We start from the raw sequence: 12,923 nt of genomic DNA, 5'->3' as shown, positions 1-12,923 counted from the left end.
AGCTGGTGCGCACTTGTAGCCATAATGGAAGTCCCCATCACCATCTGTTCTTCTTTTCTGTGATACTGTAAAATATTGTTGATGAATACTGTAATTCATAAAAGTAACACACAGACATTCACACTGGCACTCTACCTATTCGAGAGCTGTACTTGAGTTTTAAATCAAGGCTGGATCAACTTGCTTGGCCAGGTTGCTAGAAGAAAATGTTGATACCTTCTGTTGCTGTGTTTCCAGCCAAGATAGTGCCCCGAAAAGCGATTTGTTTCTACTGATGCTGTGTCTCAGATCGTGTACTTCTGTACTTACACTTACTATTTTGAGTGCATAAGTGCGTTCACACTGAGAAGCATGGAAAAATGCAGTGCACTATGAGTACCCGGATGGTGGACTCAAAACGGTCAAAAAGTTCAGTGTGGAACGATGGACACTTCTCGTCCTAAATGGCTACGTAGCAGAAAGGGAGGGAGCACTTTTAAAACTGGAAACTGCGACCGTGAACGCTGCATTGTACAAATACATGTGTTTTTTGCACTAAGCACCACTATACTGTTGTCGGGTATAAGCCAGCAGTATGTTTATTGGGTTAATTTAGCAGTCTGTAATGATTTGGTACCGCGATGCTAATGCTAGTTTGCTAACTAGCTAATTTGCGGTCGTCATTTCTGCTGAGTGCACGACGGCACTACGCCAATGAGTACACAGTGCACACAGTACACTACATAGAAGTGTACTAACGGAAGTATGTGATTTGAGACACACCATGAGACTTTGTGGCGTTTCCTGCCAGGATAGTGCCACAAAAGCAGTTGTTTTCTACTGAAACGTTGCTACATTTCCTGCTGTTATGGTGGCGCAAAAAGCAGTTATTTTGGCACCAAGACACTGCTGCATTTCCTGCCGAGACAGTGACATGAAAAGTGGATATTTTTTCACTGAGATGTTGCCACATTTCCTGTTGGTATGGTGCCACTGAACCATTGCTGTGTTTCCTGCTGTGCCACTAAAAGTGTGTATTTTAAGCCAAAACATGATCCTAACCATAACCAAGTGGTTTTTGGGCCCATGACTAATCACACGTTCACCACAGTGTTGTTTGAACGTAAAGACACGTAAAGCTTCAGCGCTACATAATAACATACAAATGTTTTGATAATGTATATACTTATTCTGGTGAATAATCTGGCTGACCTGCTAAAACTGTCACAAGACAATCCAACATGTGCATACAATAGATCACACTGTCAAAAATAAAAAAAATAATTTGTAGTCTGGTTTGAATTCATAATATATTTTAAGTAGATTTATTCAAAATCCCAACATCTTTACAAATATTTGACAGCATTTACAGTGCATTTTCTTCCTCTTTCAAGTTTAACAATTCAGTTTATAGTTTTGGCTTACACACAAGGGAGGGACTGTATACTGAATACACTGTAATACATTTAATATTTACAGCCAAAGACACAAGAATAAAGATAACAAAAAAAAAACCTAATATACATTAAAGTGTACACCAAAGGCGAGAATAAGCAAGTCTTTAAGCGTAAAGTTGTATATCTTATTTTTACATGTCATTTGTCAACATTCAGCTTACAAACTACACAGTTTGTTAGATGGAGGTGGTGTATAAACTGAGGTCTATATAACAGAGACAGAAGAAACATACAAAACAAACGTCACATGCATTTGGCCCACTATCATGAGAGGAAAACAGGAGCATGGTTTTAAAGTGCTGCTCGTCTTGGCATTACATTTTGCAGATATTTACTGCTGTAGTGCGACGATGTGGTCCTGATGCTGAGAGATGCTATTACCATGGCAACAACAGATACCCCTTTTTACTATCAAGAAAGAGAGTTCATCCTCTCTAAGTTTAACTTAGAGGGAGTGGGGCTGTAATAGACAAAAAATAAACCATTTACTCCTGAAGATGTGCTTTACAAACAACCACAGGGTTAACACGGGGTTGAGAAAGTGCTATGTACTTATTTACAATGTGAGGAATGCCATAATAAATGTTTTAATAATTTAAAAACATACTATCTTATATAATTTACATGTACAAAAACTCTTTTGTTATAAAAACATGAAGGTGCAGCTACAAACAGAGATCAGTAATGTCTTCTTTTACCTCTTTATCTTCTCTGAACTTGTGCAAGTGTGTGTGTGTGTGTGTGTGTCTCACTCTGCCATGAGCTGGTTGGAAATAGGCAGGATCAGATCAGTTGTCCACGGGTAAATCCCACTGTAAGCCACCGGTTGCCGAAGAGAAATCTGCATTACTGCTGTGACCTGTTGAGTTAACACTGTGCTGGTGCAGTCAGGTGGCCCGTGGCTGTAATGTGTCATGTCTGACATTGAGCCATGGTGTTCTTATGTAACCGCTGACTTTTGAACAGAGAAGCAGATCCACTTACAGACAGACACAGTGGATTCTTTCAGATTTAAAACATCATTACGCTCATGAAGAACACAAAACAAATTGATTCGATTTTTTTTTGAATGCCACAAAAGCAAATTCTGTTTTATTTCTACAAAAAAAAAATGTCTGTTGTAAAGTTTTCAATATGAAATACTAGTATAAAACAGTCCACCAAAATCTCACTGTGCAAAATCAACACCAGTAGATTGTGCCAAATTTTACAAACCTACGTTGAAAAAAACGTCCCACAACCTTTGTCTCCACAAAGCAATGAGCAGATATTCGATACTTTAGCAACATGTATGAGTCATCTAGGTTCAGGTCTCTATGTGGCTTTATTTGTATCCATGGCCTTTTAGCCACTCTTTCACCTCCTGTAATGTCTATGTTGCTCACATACCAAACAAAATGAGCTAGTGTAGGCGAGCTGATGGCAACAAGCAACCTTTGAACCTGTGCTGATGGAATGAAATCCTATTATGTGTGTTGGATCCCTCAGAGCGGCCATAGTCATGACCACACAGCCGGTAAATCCAAAGCCCTGCGCTCTTTGGAGCCTTCAAAGTCGTCCTGCTGAGAGTGTCAGAGCAAAGAAGTGAGGGTGAAGGTGGAGAAGGCAGAAGGATCGGATGGGAATGGCAAATATATAGAAAAAGCAAAGTAACTCCTGCTTTGTCTGTTGCTCATGGCTGAGCTTGCAATGTGAGCAAGCAATGAGATAAATCCCCATCTTTAATCCATGACAAAACATTTTCCTGCTCTTCAACTACTTCTGATGGGAACACGTAGTAGAAAATGTTGGGGTGATGATGATACAGCTCTGGGTGTGGGACTGGAGTGTCAGTCCTTAGTGGCAGGGATCAAAGGGGAGCTCAGTGAGCCCTCCATGCAGCTCCACGGCTTCATCAGACCAGGAGATGACATCACCAATGAGGTGGCCTCCACAGGTCGCCTGGCCGTAGATCTCACTGGGCGTCAGGACTCTGGACCAGAACTGGAGATCAGACAACTCTCCAATGAAGGATTGAGTGACGTCAAAGCGGCCTCCCATTGTGTCCTGTGAGGATGAGTAAAGAACAGGTCAAGACTTAAAATGTTGGATGGACCAAATCTTAAAGGAACAACTCAACACAAAAAGCTGTTCATCACTGTAGATTGTTTTGGTGTGAGTTGCTGAATGTTGGAGATACTGGCGGCAGAGAGGTCTGCCTTCTCTCCCATATAATGCAATTACTGGCTTGTGGTGCTCAAAGTGCCAAAAAAATACATTTAAAAAATTCAACAGCAATGATTCTTTTAAGAAATCATGACCCAGTTCCTCAAGATAATCCACAGACCTTGTTGTGAGCAGACCATGCAGGACATATTTTCTTTCTTCCAGACTACACCTACCAAACATATCACTGCGCCAATGAAAGCATGCACCTTCTACCAGCTCAACTAGTACCACTGAGCTAACGTCCAGTAACAAGTAGCATAATTAATTACTGACAGTATTTAACCATACTTTTGTTGTCATGCCCCTATTGATTTGAAATGCAACAAACAACCACATCCCTGGATTCATTTTCGTATTTGTATGCATGCACATCACTAAGCATCAAGCTAGCTTGGAAGATGGAAACGCTTACTTTACTTACTACATTCAGCCACTGGAAATGTTCCCACGACTTTGATTTTAACAAAGGGGAAAAATGTGTGTGAAAAACACAACCTCAAACCTCCTGAAACACCTTTTATGGTCAACAGCACAACAATGTGAAGCTCGTGGAAATACACCCCACCAAAGGTGAGCCTGTGCCTGTAGCCCTGTATTGGCTAACCCTAAACCCTAACCCTAACCCTACATTGGCTAAACAACCAAAACTGGATTTTAATTGTCGACAGCTGCAGGCTACAAGTGACAAAAACTAAATAAGCTTGTGACTAGATAAGTGCCAGTTGAATTGCCTGTCTCCCAAGATCATCTTTCCAATTTTCACACTGATTCTTGGGAAAAAAACAGTCACAGGCAACAGAAGAGCCCGAGGTATTATATTGAAGAAAAGGCAGACATCTCTACGGCTAATATCTCGAAATCACACCAAAACAATCTAGCCTGATAAATAGCACTAGAGGAAAATGATGGGTTTTTGATTTGGGGGTGAAGTGTCCCTATAAAACAGAAGCCCTTTTACACTGCCAGATTTTCAGCGAATGTTGGAGCATTTTGCCGGCAAGCTGCGAGCGTTTAGACACACAGAGCTGGATTGGTGAGTTGATCCGAGGTGCCCAATTTTCCGCCTCGTAGGGTAGTCATATTGGCAGAACCCTTTTTGTTTAAACAGAACGAGGCGGGCTTCCGCAACGGGAGGGGCTGTTGAAGACTTGTGGGAGGAGCTGTTGATGACGTCGCACATGCGACCCACTGGCGGTGGACAAACAGGAAACAGCTGATAGCAGGAATGAGCAGCTAGTAGCAAGAGGGAAACGCAAACGTGAAAGACACTGTAAAGATGAGCAACTGGGGAGACAAAGAATTGCGCGCCCTCCTTGTCCTCGCAAATGAAGAGACCATTAATCGTCAAATGACGGGGACGGTGAAGAACGGGCTGACTTATGAGAGAATCGCCAAAGAATAAGCTGTCACTGTTTAAGTCACATGCTGAGCTACAGATTTTGTTAGTTGCTCACGCCCCCCATTGCCCAGAAAAAGGCACATTCTGTATAAACAAAAGTAGGTAGGCAGCATTTTGCCACACTCCCCGATTTTGTTTTTATACTGCCAATGCTGAAAAAAGACTGATTGGGCTTTCCTTCAAATTTGCACAGTTCCTATCTAACAAGGGCTACAGATTACTGACTTAAGATCGAACTCTAGACTTTATAAAGTTATAAAACTAAACTTATAGCTAAATTGAACTGACACTATGGCAACAATTTGTATCACCAATCTTTTTAAAATTCTTGCTTTCTACGTTGTCTGTGCATGGCAACCGTATCTATCTACAGTTTTTATGCATACTGGATCTCTGTCAGAAAGCATGCTTAATGTCTTACCTGCTCCTGGCCCAGGATGAAGATCCCTCCTGGTTTGATGGGGTGCCAGGCTGACAGGTTTTGACCTGAGCCTTTCTTCACCCCATCCTGGTAGGCCTCCCAGACACCGTCCCGTGTCGTCCATGTCATGCACACATGATGCCACTTCCCATCTGTCATGGTTATGGGCAATGTCACCGCCTAAACACACAGGTGGAGAAAGACAGACAGGTGGCAGAGACAGACATTCCGTTAAAGGTGAGGATGAGGCTGGACCTGACCACCCTGATTAAAGTGCGGACTCCACCCTGATTAATAAGAATTAAATCTCTGATTTAATCGTATATGAGCATCCAAACAGAAGGATTTTTCCTTGTTTAGTCAGGAAAGAGATACCTCAAACACTGTCACCTCTTTTCCCAAAACACCACAATCAGTACGTTTACATGCACAGTTTAATTCCACTTTTAATCGGAATGAAAGGCCATTCCGATTAAAAGTGGTCATGTAAATGGTCATTCCGATTGAAAAACGGTCATTCCGACTGAAAATTAAATCCGATTAAAGGGGGTGGTTTATTCCGTTTGTCATTCCGAATGAAAGAATTTTGTGTGCATGTATACACTCATTCCTCTTTAAATTCATTCCGGTCTTTCTGCGCATGCTCATTTCCTTGCCCTTCTGGCGCGATGACGTATATAACGCGCATAGCAACGGGCTGCATAGCAACAGGCTGAGATAGAGCAGTCGGACTTGTTGCACTCACCGGTTTCCATTCGCCACAGCACGGTCTTCTATCTCCCTTCTTTGACCTTCTACCTCCCTTCTCCTCCTCAACAGATGAAGCATTAGCAGAACAAGGTTGTTGTCGTACTGCTGCTTCAAGAATATAAGCAAAACACGCCCGAAAAAGGCACTAAGAATGGCGTCGTCAAGCATCTTGTTATCCGGAGCGAGGACTATACAGTGTTTTCTTCCGGTAAACGTAAACACGTAACATCCGCCCCGCCCCCTATCCAATCAGAAACCTTCCCTGCCCCAAACCTTGCACAGACCTGAATAAAGGTGATTAAACTGATCTCCCGTGTAAACCCTCATTCGGAATGAATATTTCCCATGTAAACTACCTGGAAAGACTTTAATTCCGAATGATTTCATTCAGATTTATTTCATTCCAAATGAGAAGCTATCATGTAACCGTAGCCAGTGACATCGTAGAAAAAAATTTCCTTGGCAAACCTCTATTGGATGACAGTGGGTGTAGGAAAAGTGGATTAGTACAATATGAGAATCTCATAAACTCCTAAAATTAATTGCAGACTGAGATTAATCTGCATTCTGTGTCATTGATCAGTTTGATGATGGCCAAGTGTCTAGTGACTAGAAGAAAGCGAACATGACAGTTTATCCCTCCTGGTATTGTTACTCCTACAGATAATTAGGCCAATCAATTACGATAATCAGATTAATTGCTTTGTTGATTTGTTTGTTGAGCTAACTGCTCACAGTGCTGCGGCCAGGAGGGGAAGAAGACAAGTGTCTGCCTTCCGTTATCAGCTTTTCAGAGAATGAAAGATTAGGAGGGTAATAGAATAATTGAATAATTTGTGTGTCAGCAATCTGGGTACAAGGTCATAAAACCATAAAGTGCCAAGAATCAAGAAAATAAGAGGGCCCTTCTTTGCAAAATCTTCAAGCTTTGATGCACCAGCTCGTTCTTATTCCAAAGTCGTCAAGTACTGCTGCTTTGTCAGTGATTTCAGTACATTTTAATACATTGCCAGTCAGCCAGATGGCACTTGTTTTGGCAGTATGATACGCCACAGGACAGCATCAGTTTGAAGTGCTGCTGCTGCTGATGTAACACAAGGAGTTGGAAAATACCTATAGGGCGGGTGGAAGGGGTGGTGGTTGGGTCCAACAAACTTTCATCTAAGACCCCAGTGTTCACTTCCCCTATGAATGGAGAGCCAAACCATGATCATTTTTTTTCTAAACCTAACCACATGCTTTTGTTGACGTCCTGATGTTGCTTGCAGCATCCCGGAATGTCAACAGCAGACGCAGGAGGATACCTAGCGAGTAATATACGGACAAAGCGGCGATGTGACAACTTGGGATGAGAACATGTTGGATGCAAATACAAAGATAAGTAACCTTTTCAGAAAAATTACCTGCTTTGAAATCTCAAATTTCCATAACTTTAGCAGTGAAATTTCAGCTAAAAATGTTTTAACCAGGTGTCTTGGTAAAAGACAATAACTTTTTCGTGACACTATGGGTCGCTAAAAGATACCCACATTTGGTGACTAAAAACTCGCTGGAAGCGCAGCAACAGGTCGATTAATCTGTGACATCCTCCTCCTCATCATTATCATCCACCTGAGTATTACTGTCTAACCTGCTGAAAGTAGGCTATCTGAGTTATGAAATGACACTATGTGCCCTGTTCTTCTGTTTTGTTTTGGGGTTTTTTGCATTGCCTCTTGGTCAGATGACTCTCTAAAGACTTTTGATGAGTGCAACTGTAACTGACACAATATGAGGTCTTGTTTATTTTAAATATGTGCTATTTCTGAAAAAAAAAATCTGGACGTGAACAAAGGCCTTAACAAGTTAATTAGAGCGTGAAATGGCAAATATGCTGAGTCTGAAGTCCCTGTCCTCTCCTTGTACCTCTGACCTCCACTCCACAGTCTGTCAGTCTAAGCTGTGACTATCACACCTCACTGTGTGAAGAATTCGCAAACTTTGGAGCAAGGTTGTGAGAACTGCATGGGTTTCCTAAAGCCCAGAGAAGCAGCTTTTTGACTGGAAAATCCCCTTTTAACAACTTCATAGCGGATTCTTAGTCTTTAATCCTTTTATACACAGTAGCACCAGTGTTTCTGTACCAGAATCAGCTGGAACCACCACACACAAAGGAGATATGTGTCAACTTAATAATTTCATTTGTAAAAAGCCTCTACAAAGAGTTTTGGTGTCCAAATCTGTGCTTCTCAGCATTTACAGGCTCTTGATACTGTGCATTACTTTTTTCTTTTAATGCTTTTACCTTGTCGTTGATTAGCAGCTCCATGGGGTTGCTGCCCCATTCGATGAGCACCAACTCATTGGCTTGTCCAGCTACAGCATAGGAGAAGGGAGTACCGAGGCCCGGACCAGCACCTGCCTTCAGCCACAGGCAGATGGTCATGGCAAAGATCTCGTTGACAACCGACCGCTTCATCCTGGCGTACATGTAGTTAGTCTTCATGGGGAAGTCGAGCAGGAAAGCGTTGGGACTCTTTAGCTTCTTGTGGATTCCTGGTGAGACAGAGGGTGCAGAATTTAGATTGAGGTCATTCATTGCTGGAGTTACTACTGTATATGCAATCTGGCACTGTTGTTCAAAGAAACAAAGTGTTCTGTCATTAATATTAATGCTACAAAATGCAAGTTAGATAAGAAGATATAGAATGGTCAAAGAAATTTGACAGTTTGCCACCATTAATGCTACATGTCTCTGCTGTCTATCTGGTGTTTGGCGTTAGTGCCTCTACCTGTCAGCGATTTAAAAAATGTTATTGTTTTGAGGTCCATGTTCAGCAGGCGGGTAAAGGACCGTCAGATCTACAAGCCACATGCCACCTGCAAAATCATCCGCACAAAAACAAGCTAGCCAATGTTATGCTAACTAAATGCTAATAAAATTTTGCTAATTGTGCAGAATTAATCTAATGATCTCTGGTGTTACTCTACCTTTGTGTCTGACTGTAGGCCTTATATGCTACATTTGGTGTTTTGAACTTTATTCACTGTGTTGTGTTTTGTGTTAGTTCAGCAGTTCTTTTTGATGCAGTAGACAGTCAGTGAGTAGCACTCTAAGGGGCCGTACACATGCCATGTATTTTGTGCCCTCAAATTCATTGTTTTCAATGTAGTGCAGGGCTGCCAGAGCTTAAGACGTATGATAGCACCACACACTTATAAACAGCGTCTGGACGAAGATCATCTCTGCACTCAGGATTTCAGGTGAATAGGCTATGATCGTTGCCTGTTAAGGTGCTTAGCAACCTCAGGCGCAGCCTGCCGCCAGGTTCTTGAAAGCTGACACAAAAAGGCACAAGAGTAGCACCGAGCGCCAGACCTCGCATTTCACCATGTGGTTTAAGACGCAGCATGTGTCCGGCCCCTTACCCTTCCAAAATGGCCAGCTTACGGTTGATGACAATATTTTTCATTCCCTGTAAGTGTTAACTGACCTGCAAGGTTTCATTTTTGACTTGTAATTATTTTTTAAGTAAACTGTGGCCTCTCATCTAAGTTTAATATTGGCTAATGACCACAGCACAAGTTTACGGTTACATGGAAGGCAGCACTGTACAATTGCTTTGTGTATGTACCGTGGTCATTGTTGCCGTGGTGCAGTTGGCTGAGCACCGTTTCCAGTTTGCTGTGCCCTGCGCCTCGCAACGTTGTTTCCTTGCTGCCATTGGGAAGCCTCCGTGGGTGGTGATCGTTACCATGGTGGCTGTCATGATGGTCATTGCCGTGATGATTATCATGGTGGTCATCATGGTGGTCATCATGGTGTCCAGGTCCATGGTGATAGTCATGGTGATCATCGTGATGACTGCTACCATGGTGATCATCGAGGTGACCATGGTGGTCATAGTGATGATCATCATGGTGGTCATCATAATGGTCATCACGGTGGGGGCTATGGTTACCATAGTGACCACGTTGCCGGCTGTGGTGCCAGTCGTAGTGGTGATCGTGATGGCGGTTATAGTGACTGCTGCGATGACTGTTCCTGTGGCTACCGTGGTGGCTGTTGTGGTGGCTGTCATGGTGGTTATCATGGTGACCATTACTGTGGAGGTCATCGTGGTGGTCATCATGGTGACCGGCACCATGGTTGTCATTGTGGTGGCCGTCATGGTGGCCGTTGCCATGGTGGTCATCGTGGTGGTCATCGTGATGGTCGTTGTGGTGGCTGCTGCCGTGATGGTCATCGTGGTGGTCATCATGGTGATCATCATGGTGGTCGTTATGGTGACCGTAGTCATGGTGATCTCGGTAGTAGCTGTGCAGCTGGTCCTCGAGGGCAGTGATCTTCCGCTGGAGGAGTTCCCTCAGGGAACTGGAGTAGGAGCTGGAGGAGTTCCTGGCCTGCAGAAGCACAAACACATCAGTCAGGATTTCTCACAGTGTGGAGCAAAACAGGCCCTGACTCTGCTCTGTAGGCTTCATTTAACACATGAATGTTATAGAATAAATCTAAAAATGGTGTTACAAGTATACATGTCCACTGGTCAAGCAATTAAAGGACCCATTTGCCAGGATGTTCTTATCATTTTCCTACAAAATGTAATGCACCCAAATTCATGCTTATCCCATGTAATCCTGAGCCAGCAATTCGTGAATAACCCATGTATTTTGGAAGGCTACGGTTGTGTGACCAGTGCACTGACTGCAGTAAACAAGGAAGCCATCCTGAACAGTCTTGTAAGGAGGCAGGTTGGGGTGGTAGATGGGTCACAAATGCATGGACTTTCCACCAGGACTTTACCCACGAGATGCGTGTTAGGAGCATCAGTGAATTTTAAGGTACGTCCTCACCATGTTTCTTTTCCTAAATCTAACTGCAGTAACTTTTCTTGCCCAAACCTAACCTCCATAACCTTATGTTAAATATGTAACTTTAAGTTATTTGTAGTATTTGTGGGGCAGTAATTTGTAGGATATCAGATGAACCATTCTATAAGGATACGTTGCAATGGCATACATGTTCCATATACTAGTTTATCCTGTATATTTACCGACTCTTTATAATAATGATTAATTAAACTTTAATGAGTGGTTTATTAACCATATAACAAGGTATCAGAATCATCAGTTACATTTTTAAATGTTTGTAGACAGTTAACAAACCAATACTTAAAGATGTTTTATGTAACTTTGGAAAAAGATAATGATAAGATGATTATTGAGTCATTCCGGTGTCGTCACATACACATGCTTTGGTGGTTCTGTCCGACTACTACTAGTATATAAAAAACCTTATTACATGTGCAACAATCAATTGGTAAAAATCATAGCATTACTAGAAAGTCATAAACATTATTAATTATCATTTTCATTGTAAACTAAAGTTATATTAACTATTAATTTGCCATTTATTAATTATGGTTATTATAAAGTGTTACTGGCAGTATTTATTTTTTGAACACACCACTGCTATCTTAGTCTTTATATAGTAGATAGTTCCTGCCATAGAAATACTTTTATCAACATCAAATCTTCACCACCATCTTTACTATAATCATCGTCAACATCCTGCAAAGATCTTTGAATAGTAATAATTTGTATACAAAAATATTGATTGAAAACAAGTCAAATGTATACATGTTTAAATGTTTTAGAAATAAAAAAAACACTGTACACATACATAAACTGCTTGGTTTAGACTGTTACAAACAAAAAGTATAAACTTCACAAAGAAATTCCAGCTCAAGTAAAACTGAGGTTGAACTCTAGTGTTTCACTTATAAGCCATCATGGACAGGAAGTCCTAAAAATGACCTGACAAATGAGCAATGTTGATGATATGCTGATTAAGATGCAGGTCACAAAAAAGCTAGTAAGTGGACCATGAGATGGTGTTGTTTTTTTTAAACACTACTTTCCAAGGTCAAGAATGACGAATCAAATTTAACAAGCTTTGAGCTTAATGAAAATTACTACATTAAAGAGTCCAAAGTCCTTTGCAGTAAATTTGCAGCGAATGAAAAAGAATTATGGAATGACATTTAAACTTGCAGGGGAATAGTTTCCGCCCCTCCTCTCCCTTGCTCATCCTTGTCTTCCTCACCAGCAAATCCGGCTTTGTTCCCTGCCAGTGCACGCCACGATTAATAGCCTCGTCAGGGAGGATGAAGCTAATTGAAGGTGAGGCTGGCTAGCGCCCTTCGGCGCGTGGCCAGAGGCTGGTGGTGTAGACATCCTGTTAGAGGAGGGAATGACGGAAAGTAAATCCTAGCTCTGCCTTTGTTTTGTCTCACACCTTCGAGGGAGATTGGAGGGGATTTTTGGCAACACTTTCCCTGAGCGTAGCCTCAGACCACCTGCACTGATAGTGAGGCTTTCGCAGGCCAGCAGGCAGCAGGCTTTTAGTCTTGCAATGTGACACCAGCATTGTTAAATGTTGTAACACAAGTAAGACAGCAAAACCCCAGGTATTTCCTGTTGTAGGTGCTACAACACAGTTTACAGCTCACATTGTGCAATGTCTACAAATTCAGAAAGACCTACATTTTGGGAGAGCCACTTCCAGTTAGCACTGATTTGGTGCTTTGTTGGACTCACACTGAATGAAATTAACTTTTAAAGTGTTTTTTAGAAATCTGGATTAATGGTTCCCAATCTTTTTGGCATACAAAGTGGACTTACTTGGCGTGGTTTCCACAGCGGATATAGACCCTTAAGGTGCAGTCAG

General features: G+C 42.0%; 1 protein-coding gene across 1 annotated transcript in view; it reads right to left on the bottom strand.

The window, feature by feature from the left end:
- Positions 1-1,275: 1,275 nt before the first annotated feature.
- Positions 1,276-12,923, bottom strand: part of LOC117263279 (uncharacterized) — a 29,526-nt gene continuing 17,878 nt past the window's right edge. The window contains exons 3-6 of the mRNA XM_033636518.2: positions 9,829-10,597; positions 8,499-8,749; positions 5,465-5,644; positions 1,276-3,482 (exon numbers count right to left, since the gene is read on the bottom strand). Coding sequence (XP_033492409.1) covers positions 3,273-3,482; positions 5,465-5,644; positions 8,499-8,749; positions 9,829-10,597 — 1,410 coding nt within the window. The 3' untranslated portion in view covers positions 1,276-3,272. The remainder of the gene's footprint in view (positions 3,483-5,464; positions 5,645-8,498; positions 8,750-9,828; positions 10,598-12,923) is intronic.

Source organism: Epinephelus lanceolatus, chromosome 16 (assembly GCF_041903045.1).
Source record: "Epinephelus lanceolatus isolate andai-2023 chromosome 16, ASM4190304v1, whole genome shotgun sequence".
NCBI classification, from domain to species: Eukaryota; Metazoa; Chordata; class Actinopteri; order Perciformes; family Serranidae; genus Epinephelus; species Epinephelus lanceolatus.
The sequence above is the reverse complement of the archived record's forward strand: the minus strand, read 5'-3'. Positions and strand labels throughout refer to the sequence as shown.